General features: G+C 36.8%; 1 protein-coding gene across 7 annotated transcripts in view; it reads right to left on the reverse strand.

Moving 5' to 3' along the window:
* The window catches only part of LOC120771821 (probable phospholipid-transporting ATPase IA), a 132,537-nt gene that overhangs the window by 46,370 nt on the left and 72,869 nt on the right, over positions 1-13,298 (reverse strand). The window contains exon 2 of one of the 7 annotated variants that reach the window (XM_040100045.1): positions 4,880-5,653. The exons of the other annotated variants lie outside the window; for them this stretch is intronic. Within the exon in view, the coding sequence (XP_039955979.1) occupies positions 4,880-5,492 (613 nt within the window). The 5' untranslated portion in view covers positions 5,493-5,653. The remainder of the gene's footprint in view (positions 1-4,879; positions 5,654-13,298) is intronic. 7 annotated transcript variants of the gene reach the window in all.

The raw sequence follows: 13,298 nt of genomic DNA on the forward strand, positions 1-13,298 counted from the left end.
TAAAATTTCGACACATTTCATACTTTTTGCTTGAGATTTTTGCAAATATTTACGTCGTCTGCAGCATTGCAGCCACTTGCCAATTTGGCAGCTCAGCAGCAAGGATAATCGCTTCTAAGTCACATACTTGGCCTTGCTATTGATTTATCACCACACAGACAGACAACGCGTTTGTTAGAGGCCTGGCGTCGCAGCCTGTAAGCTGACACCTCGAAAAGCTTAACACTTTTCTACGTAGTTAATACAGCTCCTTTGGCGTTATCCTTGCCAGCTTGTGTTGCAAATGAAACACTTAATTATATATTTAAGCAGTTAACGGCCGCAATGCTTTCATATCACTACAGTTTTCTTTTTTCTTTGCAAAATTTTCAGCATAATTTTCAAGTATTTCACATTATGCAGCTGCTGCTGCTGCCCGACACAGCCACCGCACAGGACACACACCGAAAAGGTACTGCAACGAAATGAAAACTGGCGAATTGTGTGGCTTAACGTAGCCAACTCTTGCTGTGGCACTCACTGTTATACACACACAACGTGTATGGCACGAAAAAAGCACAAAAGCAGCAACAAAGTCACCCTGTGTTTGTTGTTATCCTTATTATTGCGCAAAAACCGCGCGCGCTCGCTCTCGCCACCACCCAACCCAGCACATTCGAATTGCGCCACGCTCATTTGCCGTGTGTTGGCAGCGCGCGGCTATTACGTATTGACTACGGAATTTACGCGTCCAACAAGACAACATCGACAACAATGAGAAGCGCGGCAGCACCACGAGTGCTCGCATGTCCTTTGTGTAAAATTATGTATAAATATTTATAATTGTTTGTGTGTGTACAAATGCAACTCTGACTGTTTACCAACATCACGCTCTTACTCATTTAGGTAAGCATAATTTAGTGCGTGTGTATGTGTGTGTGTTTTCGTTTGCTTTTCCGTTCGCCACCTGGTGCCTGCTGCCTGCTGCGGTCCTGTTCCTTTCGCTTCAGCTGCGTTTGTGTGTTTTCTCTCCACAGGGAGCCGCAAGGAAGGCGAAAAGGCATCTTCTATCATCAAACACTCGCTGTACATTGTATGTGTGTTTGTGTTGCGAGGTTTTTATGTGTCAACAGCATTTTTATTTATTTATTTATGGCCGCGCATTCATTTGTTCCTTCGTTGTAAATAAATAGTAATATTTATCCTGTGAATATGAAATATTTATTGTGTACAAATTTACCTAACAGACTTTTATTGATGGGCGCTCAGGGAAAGTAGCATGCAACGTGTGGCAGTAATAGAAATCAAAAGGAATTACATATGTGGCGTATAGATTTTTTTTTCGCATTTTATGAAAAAAACAAATTCTATGCCTTCTTAAATCAGCGCATTGCTCATTGTGTTGTTCTTCACATTCTTCCACAGTTCGTCAATTTTTTTTTTTTATTTTTTTAAGTTTTGCAAATTTCCTATTCAAAATGTGCTTGTACTCTTTAATATTCTCACAAGCAATATTCCGACCTTAATTTTTTCATTCGATATTTCCCAAATGCAAATTACTTGAAGTTTTATTGAGGATTGAAGATCTCAAATAATTTTCTTAGTTATCCTTTCTGATTACTCAATATATTAGCTGAAAACCACATGTTGATTCTCTTTGATATATCTACAACTTGTATACAATAACAACATGAAAGAGACATTTGGAAGTTGGTCAAGCATCTAGGTTATCCAACAAATGTAGTGGGCTATGAAACTCCTCCGCAGGGTTGATTGAGAGATATGTATGTAAATTTTTTTCAAATTCAGAAAAGCCTTGACTCAGCTACGGACGCTGGTTTGAGAACGATCCCCATGCTCCGAGCATTTCTACAACATCTATAGCTCAGACTTAATAACAACATGTCTCTATCTATCTCTAAATCCCTAAATCCCCATGCAATTAAGTCCGACATAATGGTTACAGGTCTTTTGATACAGGATTTGTCCGGAAGGTAATAGGACTGACTTTCTTTCGCCGCGACTGTACTTCGGAGCGAACGCGCACCGACTGGATTCGGTAGAGGGCGTTCTTAGCTAACGAACGAACGGCTGGTCAGCTGTCTCCGAGAACTTGGAGAGTCAAGACAAACATTTTCGCGCGACGTGTTTCTGTGAGTGGTGAAAACCGAAAATGCAGCGTTCGTTAGAGCAGAGATACGCAAATAAATTCTGTGTGAAACTCGGTAAATCGGCGACAGAGGTGTTCGATGTGATCAAGGGTGTTTCGGTGATACCAGGTCTTTTTGGAGGGCCGGGAAGAGGTTGCTGATGAAGACAGTGCTGGGAGATCTGCGACTTCGACTAACACCGACAATGTGACTCGTGCGCGCAAAGTTTTGAACTCAGATCGTCGACTATGTATTCGTTCAATTGCCCAAGAAATTTGAACATGTGTAAAAGTGACCTCCAATTTTTGAATAACGGGTAATAAGTCATGGATATTTGAGAATGATCCCGAGACAAGGAGGCAATCTTCCGAGTGGCACACATCGGTAGAGGGGATCCAAGCAGCATGCACCTCGGCTCTCAAGGGTATTCCGGAGAATGCCTTCCGTGAGGCCTTCAATGCTTAGAAAACGCGCTGGCAGCGCTGCAGCGACACAGAAGAAGCCTATTTTAAAAGATTTTAAAGAATTGTAACGATTGGTTCAATACATTTTTTTAAATCCACTCAGTCCTATTACTTTCCGGACAAACCCTGTAGGTTGGCTTGTTCAAAACGTTGGGTATTCGTTACCCAATCGTTACAATTCTTTAAGCGTCTAACCGCGTGCGGTCGCATTTAGGCCTTCAATAGGTCCATTGTGTTTCTGGGTAGTAAGCAAAAATTTGGTAGAAACCCGAACTATTTTCCACCCCAGCTACCCAATATCTCTTGAGCTGGGGTCTTGAGAGCCGTGGAGGATAACCCGTCTTAAACGGTTCAAAATACAGTGTTCAGGTCCCTCATAATCCCCCGCGCATGCTCTACCAATTACTAATTTTCTAAATGTGGGCTTTTAGGGGTAGGTGCTCCTCATTGACCCCTACAATGTTACTAAATTCCCACTTGCCTAAAAGCAGAAGATTTTTCTTCTAAACACCATCACGACAACTCTTACCTATAACCAATACTGTGTTGCTTGTGTTTAAAGACCTGAGATGTACCTCCACGGCCTATTACTTCATGCAACCCTTGAATGAGCTGCTTTAGAGAATCGTCTGTCTTTTCGTTCAGACGATTAAAAATCTCAAAGAATGCAACTTCTATATGTTGAACATAGGCCTCAGAGGAATTCTTCGAGAATTATATACATATTTTCTGTTTTAAGCTAAAAATACATACATATATTCTCAACATGCTCTTAAAAAACAAATACATCGCTGGAACGCTGTGTAGGTAAACGATGATGAACGATGAAGAGGACCTAAGATACAGGGCTCAGTAAATAATGAATACTTAAGCCCATATAGCATATAGGGAAGGTTATAAAATTAATAGAATAATAAATGCACATGCATAAAGCATGTGATTCATTAGCCCCAAGTTGAATAGAAACACGCAAGCAAAAGAGAAAAATTAAGCAAAGAAAACGAAAACAGTAAATTAGAAAATCTAAATCAATATACCATAAGCAAAAAAAGAACTGATACATAAATGAAAAAAACCTAGTAGTAATTAGGCGAACTGGATTTATACAAGTTATGCCAAGAAACTGGCTAGCTTTGGCAGATGGACGCGAAGAACGGGAGCAAAACAAAATAAAGAATTAAGAAATTTAGCAACAATCAAAAAGAATGTCTTTCTAACGGTAGTGTGCGAGCGAAATGTCAGCACTAACACGTATGAGAGTCACTAGAAATCAAAAGAAAAGAGAGAATAACAAAAAATATATAATAGAAGAGAGTAGAGCAATGCAATTAGCTCACTTAAGCAAGCGCAAGCACATTTTTGAAACAACAAGGCAGAGGAGAGAGAGAGAATTTCGTGCTATAAGAAATTTTATTTTGTTCAAAGAACAGAGAGTCGTTTGAGTAATATGTGTATATGCTGTATAAGAGTATCTATCTAGCTGAGCGCGCTTTCAAAAATTTACGCTCTTTGAAATTTGTTTACTTTTGAGTTAAATCGCTTTGCTTTGTCAACAGAGAGTTGCGAAATGGAATGTAAAAAAGAAACGCTGAAATCTAATGTTTTGAAACTGTAGTATTTGCTGGTATTAACACTAGAAAACTGCTCTCTTTTTCTATTATTTTAATAATAGAAATCGATGGAGTAATGCATATCTTTAGTACAGGTTAAAGAGAAGCTTGAATATTAAATTGTTTATATTTTTTGAAAGATTGGGTAAAGTAATCAGGCTGGTCTTTAAGAAGTGAGGAATAGAACCACATGGACAGGAACACCAGTCCTTTGTGATGCCACGAACTCAAAATGTAACAAATATCCTCGCAATATCGACAAAAAGCTTCGAGGTCGTCTCTAATTGGTTATAGACGGAGGTTGGACGTTTTTCAATACCTCAGCTCTTCACTACTTTTAGATGAGATCGAACCAAAATCAACTGTCTAAAATAGTATAGGCTCAAAAAAAGAATGAATAGTATCGCTAAGGAGGACAGTCCTTTGTGATGCCACGAACTACTCAAAATTTAACAAAAATAACCTCAAAACGTCGACAAAGAGCTTCGAGGTTGTCACCAATTGGTTATTGGCAGAGGTTGGATTTTTTCAATAACTCAGCCCTTCAATACATTTAGATGAGTCTGTACCAAGATCAACTGCCAAATCTGGCATATCCTCGAAGCTTTTAAATGTAAAGTTTTCACTATCAACGAATATTGTTTAAATCAATATAAAAATTAACGCTAAGACTTACAGACGAATGTCGCATTTCGTTCAGTTTGACAGTTCTTGCTGTGTTTGCAGGCGGAGCACAGAAAAGCCGGTCGCTTTTTCGTCGGCGCGAAATCCGTCGTATCCATCGGCTCCACCGGCGCACCAACCGGCAGCTCCATTTTCGTCTCCGCCAAAGTTTCTTGCACGCGCAACACCTCGTCGAGCCGTGAACACGCTTTGCGGCAACGCTGACAAATCACCTGCGATTCGGGTGTAGCGGCGACACGTCGTCGCTTATTCACCGCACGTTTCAGTTTACACCACTGTGTTAGACACCAGGTGTTCGACTTTTGCAGACATGTTTTAGGCAACTGTGTTGCCGTGGTGGCCATAGAATTGGCCCGATACAGGACACGACTGCCGAGCCTATAAATGCGATTCGGATTGATATCGTGCTCGTGCCGTCTATCGTGCGTTGTATGTTGCTGTGCATTACGACTAGTTGTGGCCCGATCGTCGTCCGTTGTCGAGTCTGGAGGCACGTTGATGCTGCTGGGGTTTCTGCTGCTGTCACTGTTATTTATGTTGCCGGACGTGCCATTCGCAGCACTCGCATGCTGTGTGGGGCGTTTGCCTGCGGGATCATCTCCCATTGTCTTTATTGCACAACAATAACACTTTTATTTATTTTTATTTTTTTGTTATTATGTTTAGTGGCGTTGAGCTGCACTTTTGTGGATGATAAAATATTATTCACGGTTTCACAAAGTTCTTATATTTTGGTCACTGTGTGGCATTTTTTGAAAACAGAACACTGTGTTGTATTATAAGTAATTAATAGATATTTATTCTTAATTTTTGTAATTCTTTAATGAAAATTTATCATAATTATTTTTTGGGATGTCAACGTGTTTATTTTTTTTTGTAGAACATTTGTAAAACTTTTTCTTTTTGTTTTCAGTTCACTTTTCGAAGTTTGTAAGTCAAATATGTATAGAGTTGCTGCCACATGATTGAAATTATTTTTTACAGCAATAATGAGTAATGTAGGGATTAAACTTGTTAGATAAAAAAAATACTTAAGTAACTGAAATATTTCACAATTACATTTTCCCTCTTTAAGGGGAAGCACTATTGGACTCTCGAGCTGAATCAAATATCTCTTATGATAAGATAGATAGACGAGAATTTCACCATAACCTTAGGTCTATTGTGCCCTCTCTTAAATCACAAAAACTGCCCTAGCCGCAGCATAATAATAAAGTCCAATATATTGCTAGGTGCTAGTGAGGTAATATGATCCGTATGTGGAAATATGGACCCCAAGATCTTTAAAAACATCTCATAGTTACGCTAGATAAACAAACTGAGCTGGCGGGAACACATTGAGAGCAGAACTTCCAAATCCCTTCGAATCTGGAACACCTGCAGAAGAGCCATTGCTCCTAAGTGGGGTTTACGAACAAACATGGTCTATTAGCTCAACACAAATATCATCCGTCCCACTCTAACATACTGCGAAGTGGTGTGGTGGATAGTATTATCGAAAAAGTGCCGCACTAATCCGCTGGAACAGGTGCCACAGGCCTACTTGCTGGAGATAACGGGCGCAGTGGAAACTACCTCAACAGAGGTGCTGGAAGGTATCCTCAATATCAGGCAAATACATATTCAAGTAAAGTACGATGCCGGCTCATGATTCTAGGACATTGAAGCTAGACTACGGAGATGGTTTCATAATCGACCTTGTTAGTGAACTCGAGCTAAATTGACAATGCGACAGAGAAAAGGAGATTCATGAGGAATTAAACACAACGTATTCATACCCAAATAGAGAAGAATAGACTTATGGTTTTGTGATTACTCACAACGAGGAGACAAAGTGTGAAACACGAACAGGAGCGGCTTTTTCTGAAGTAATCCATACGCAGAAGTTAGTTAAAAGCCAAATGATTACAATTCAGTCATTCAGGTCGAAATGGTCGGCTTCTGCTCGAATCAGCAAATCAATAATCCTTCTGGTGGACAGCCCAACATTAATAACTACTTAGTCTCAGTGCAGTAGGTTATGCAAGCAAGCAATAACTAGACTCTCATTAGCTAACTCGTTTAATATCAATTGGGTACTCAGTCATATATACTAAATGTTGAAGGAAACGAAAAAAGCAGACAATTTGCACACTCAGGGGCAGCTGGAAGCTGTCAGAGACATTTAGCTCCTTCAAAGGTTGTTTGAAGCAATGTATTCTAGAGGTTCTGGTACACTAGCAACACAGTATATACCATAAAGTTACTGTGAGGTAGTGTTGATGGTGAATAGACCAAACGGCTTCTATTTCTGGGCTAAAGGAAACTTAATAATCATCACACCTGTAAGTTTCCATCTTCAAAAACTTGGAAAAGTGGATTCCGCGGAATGCAGACTGTCTTGGGAAGCTTGGACACATGCCTTTACGAATGAAAATCTTTGGCGAGTTGTCTTCCAATGTTCCCAATGCTCCAACCTAAGAGACATTAAACAGCTGCGGTGAAAAGAACCAGATATTTCACCAAATCTACTGAGTTGCTGGATAAGGCTTAATTTAGTTACTACCCGGCAGCACAATTGTTCTAATGATCCCCGCATGTGGTCTGGCACTCTTGCGCCCCTCTTTTCAACCTACCATCAACCAGCCAACCAACTGAAATATTTCACAACAGTTTTAGCTAACCAGGAACTGTGAGCAACTTCCCACAAAGATATAACCAGAGCTGTTAAAAAGGGATTAAAATTAATAATCAATTGAATTAATATATTTTTTTAATTAATTCGATTATTAATTTTTTTCGCAATACGTTGATTAATTAATGATTGAAAATGAATTTAATCAAAATTTAATCATGATTAAAGGGAATTAATTTAGATTGAAAAATTATTTAATTAAAAATTTTGATTAATTCCCTTTAATCATGATTAAATTTTGATTGAATTTAATTTCAATCATTAATTAAAAAGGAAATAGCATTTAATCTTAGTTTAATCAGTTAGTCAAGTTATGAAAATACTTTAATCAAATTATTAATGATTAAGATTATTAATCGATTATTAACAGCTCTGGATATAACTAAGATGGTTTAAAAGTCCCTTAAGCACGAGTTGAAAAAAGCACTTCTGAAACCCATTCTGTTGTAGCTTTTGATATTATTAAGGCCCGTCGTCCAAATAAGGATTTTTAAAATCAAATGTTAAAAAATTACAAAGGTTCTAGATTTTTTTCCAATTGTTTAATTTTTCTACCCTCTTTGCCAGAAATAGTTTGTCTTAATATCTGTCTGTATTTTCATATTTTCTTAAGAAAACCAAACATTATCAAAAGTGTACATATGTAGATATGTACTATGTGCCTTAGTATATATATATGGTATATAAATATTTACATATTTACAAATGTTATTGAAATTTAATTAAAGCATAACATATGCATATATTTGCCTAAGTTTGAATAAAAGTAAATATCCACACACATATATACAGAAATATATGGTAATTCAAACGCTTATCATATGAATTTGTACCACATAGTATATTTTTGAAGAAATTAGCACCAGTAATGGTAGTTCGTTTATAAAACAATATAATAGATCAATATACACAAATATTATTTGAACGAAAATATTAATATTCCACAAGCTACATATTCGGTATGAACCAAAACTGGTACAGAAACTTCTAATACGCTTTCTCGATACTGCAATCAGACCACAAGCACCACTTATCCCTCAAGAAGTCACTTTGCATACAAATAAGGTAAGAGACTTTACATTAGGAAATTCAAATGCAGAAACATAGCTTATATTGTCGCTCTGACATGAGAGTTGTCTCTTCCGAAAATGGTCCATATACAGTTCCGTTTTTCATTATAATTATTTTAGCTACGATAGCTAGGTAGGTAGGTAGGTAGAGTGACTGTCTAACGACGCAGCTAGGTTTTTAGGAAGCCCATTGTGATACTACCAGCACTAAACGGGGTTCTGATGAAGTTCTTCAGTAACGTCCGAGGCAATGTTGTTGTTCTTATAGCAAGAGGTATATAAATTTCCTCTTTCCTAATAATTTCCATTATAATTGTAGTGTAGCGAATGTTCTGGCTCGTTTATCAACTTCACAGGGATATCACTACGGCCTGGAACCCATTATTTTACGAGTATCGTGAAATAGTATATTCGATTCAGCAAGAGCAAGGCATTACGCCCTTAGTGATTTCAAAACCGCCTGCCTATCTGTATATGGTATACTTGTATAAATATATTCCATGTTGGGATCGCAGTATTTGTCAAAACAAGAAACCTTTTTTAATTGCTGTGATTTCCGATGGGCAGACACGGCAATTCTCTGCTGATGGAACTAAATGAAACTCGTATAGCGCAGGCCAACTTGGAGTCGAAAATTATAGTTTATAACCCACAAATTTAATGTGAGCACTGCGCTAGTGTAGACCTTGCCACCCTTACATGTTTGTTTTGTTTTGTTTTCATGAGAAAGGCATGCATTTCGCTTAATGAAGTATAATTAAAATCTGACGACAAAAAATGTGAGAAAATCGGAAAGAAATGTGAACTAAGCAAACAAAAATAATATTTAAATATTTAATGGGAATTTTGTGAAGTTCCTATGAATTAAATATACAATTACATGGAAGCCTGAATATAATTATTGAGCGAAGTATATCACATGCTTTTACATATTTAATTATTTAAGAGAAATTAAGTTTTAAAGCAATGCGTGTTAGGTTTTTTCTTCTTTATTGGCGTAAACATCCATTACGGGGTTATAGGCGAGTATAAGGTTTCCTTAATTTTAATATAACAGCATTCGTTTAATATTTTATATATCCAAAAGAACTTCGTTACTTACTAAATACCGTTGCTAAAAGCGTCTACATATATTTAAACAAAGCAACAACTGGTTTTTGATAGCAATTTCGATAAAAATGTATTATAATGCCAATGAACTTGAAACCACAAAATTAACAAAAACACAAGAAATGTTTTTTTTTTCTTATCATTCCAATTTGTTGAAGTATTTATGATTACAAATTTTTTCGCTATGCTCAATAAAAAGTTGGTTTGATTTTTATGGCAGCATGATTTTTTATGAGACTTTTGGCATTGCTGATAAGCTAGCATATGAAATACGTTAGATATTGTGGTTGTTGCAAATATTTTATTGTAAAATATACACACGCTTTTTATAAAACAACAAGATACAACGTTAACGAAGGTATAATGCCGTTCACAAGTTAATTTTTTAGGGAATAGAACCAGCCTAACTTGATATTTGTATGGCAGCTATATGCTATAGTGCTCCGTTCGAAACAATTTTAACGGAGATTGTAGAGCCTTTTTTAGTAATAATTTGTACCAAATTTCGTGAAAGCAGCTTATCAAATAAAAAAGTTTTCCGTACAAGAATTTGATCTTAATCAGTCAGTTTGTATGGCAGCTATATGTTATAGTGCTTCGATCGAAACCATTTTTTTCGCAGATTGTAGGGCTTCCCTGTACAGCTACATATACCAAATTTCGTGGAGACAACTTGTGAAATAGAAAAGTTTTCCATACAAGAACTAGATTCCGATCGTTCAGTTTATATGGCAGCTATATGCTATAGTGCTCCGATCGAAAAAATTTTAACGGTGATTGTACAGCTTGCTTATATAATAATCTGTGCCGAATTTCGTGAAGATATCTTGTCAACTAGAAAAGTTTTCCATATAAGAATTTGATCTTGACAAGTCAGTAATATCCTATATTTTACTAAGAAAAATCGCATGTTTATATAAATTTTCGGTAGAAATCAGCCGTAGACAACGAAGTCGTCATAAGCGATAACTGTCGGTTTGAAAAGGTATAAACTGATTACAAATCGTTGTGAGAGTATAATAAAAACTTCTCCGGTTTCACAAATCTCTTCATGTTGTACTACGAAAACTGTCGCCCACAAAAAAAAACTCCTTTAAGAACATTAACGAGGAAAGTAAAAAAAAAATAACAAGCAAAGTAAACGCAGACGCCATTAACTAACAGCAGTGGGAAGGGACTAATGGCAATAGTGGACACGCGTTGAACTTTTGTCAAAAGGCATCAAACTAGAATAAGCTAACGAGCTAAAGGTCAGTGCTGTAGGAGGGAAGAATTAATTAGAAGAAATGAAATATTGAACTCTGAGGCCGAAAATGAAAGAGCAACGCACGGAAACGCACAAAAATATATATAAAATACATGAATTTATTTATATTTTATTAGTTAGGGCTATAAGTAATACATGTATATGAAGGCGCTAATGGGCAAAAACTAGCGAAGAACAAAAAAAAAGGCACGTGCTGCTTAAGTAAATGTAAACAAGCCTAAACACACACACACAAGTAATTAACACATACTCATACACACACATACTCTCATATACACACATATATAGTATATTAATTTACCCACACATACACATATGTAAGTAATTACATAACAGCACACACAAATGTGCGGAAAACACTGTACGAATTGACCGCATGAAAGCCAATGATATGAGATATTTGAAACAAAAAAAGAGTGGAAAATTAGCCAGCGGAAAAAATCAATAACACAGACGAATTGCGCCAACATTGACAATAGCCAGCGGTCAGCACGTGGGGTGTACATGGCATGCGAATGCAAGTAAACGTGTGTGTAGCCATGTGTGTGTGTGTGCTTGTGGGCATTACCTATGCACATGTAGCAGTGAGTAGCTGGCCAATAATAACGGTGAAGGACAATTTGACGATTTGCGCGTGGCATTGCCGGGTCAACACGGCGTATAAGTAATGGCAGCGGCAACTGCAATTGCGGCAACGGAAATGCCAGCAACAATAACAACAGCAGCACCTCATACTAAAGTAAGCTAAAACAACTATAACAACAACAGCACCTAATACTAAAGTAAGCTAAAGCAACAATAATAACAACAGCAGCACCTAATACTATAGTAAGCTAAAGCAACAATAACAAATGCAGGCACACCTCGATAAATGCGCAGCCAAAAGGTGGCGACCAGCAGCAAACACATTAAGCTCGCAAGCGCGGCACAAAATGTTGTTGCTGCGTTGCGCGTATAACCGCCGCGCTACAGTTTATGCTGACAAAGGCGATGTAATTACCTGGGATGCGGCTTTGATGCGGCGCTTTGCTAAAGCTTTAAGGCGGCGCTATTTATTTTCACCATATATGTAAGTGCATACATATGTACATATGTATACATATACGACCCCTTCGATTTACATTTATACACATATACATTATATGCGGTTCCCCTTCGATATTCAGTTATACTATTATTAGATTAGCGCGCTGATAATGCTTTATTGCATTTATTGAACGTGAGATTGATTAAAATTAATTATTAGTGCGTGGAAACACAGTGTGAACAAATTTTAATAATGGAGTGCATTTTTTTCCAATAAATAAAAACTAACTAACTGCTAAGAAATATACTGAAAAATTAACATTTGTTTAAATTTATAAAAATAATTTTTTGTTTCATAATATTAATAAAAAATATACATTTTCTTATAAAATAAATATTTAAAAGAAAAAAAAACACTAACTTCGCCTCCACCCAAACTAAAATATTCTTCTTAGCTACTTTTTTATAGCATAAAAGGGTATAAAAAGATCTTTAAATTGATTTTGATCGGTCAGTTTGTATGGCAGCTATATGCAATAGTGGCCCGATCTCAACAATTTCTTCGGAGATTTCACTCTTGCCTTAAACAATAACCCATCTCAAATTTCGTGCGAATATCTCTTCAAACGACCAAGTTTTCCATACAAGAATATGAATTTGATATTTTAGTTTGTATGGCAGCTATATGCTATAGTCGTCCGATCTGTGTAACTCCTTCCAAGATTATAGCACTATCTTGGACAGCAATCTATGTCAAATTTTGTGAAAATAGCTTCTCAAATAAAAAAGTTTTCCTTACAAGAATATGAATTTGATAATTTAGTTTGTATGGCAGCTATATGCTATATAGGTCCGATCTGAACAATTTCTTCGGAGATTACACCTTGGTTTTAGAAAATAATTCGTGCTAAATTTCGTTTACTTAACTCTCCAAATGAAAAAGTTCTCCATATAAGCACTTGATTCCGATCGTTCAGTTTGTATGGCAGCTATAAGCTATAGTAGTCCGATATCGGCCATTTCGATTAGTAAGCAACTGTTTTGGAAAAAATTACTCTGTTAAAAATTTCAGATCGATATCTCAAAAACTGTTGAACTCAGCTCGTCTCGCTGACTCGTGACAAACTTAATATACCCTGTTCATATTATTTATTTATAATTTAATTAATTTCTATTATACCAGCTCATTAACAATTTTTAATGCATAATAAGCTTGGTGGTTGCTAAATTTGTTTAGCGTTTACTTTTTTCATTTTCATATAAT

This window comes from Bactrocera tryoni, chromosome 3 (genome assembly GCF_016617805.1).
Source record: "Bactrocera tryoni isolate S06 chromosome 3, CSIRO_BtryS06_freeze2, whole genome shotgun sequence".
Classification (NCBI taxonomy): domain Eukaryota; kingdom Metazoa; phylum Arthropoda; class Insecta; order Diptera; family Tephritidae; genus Bactrocera; species Bactrocera tryoni.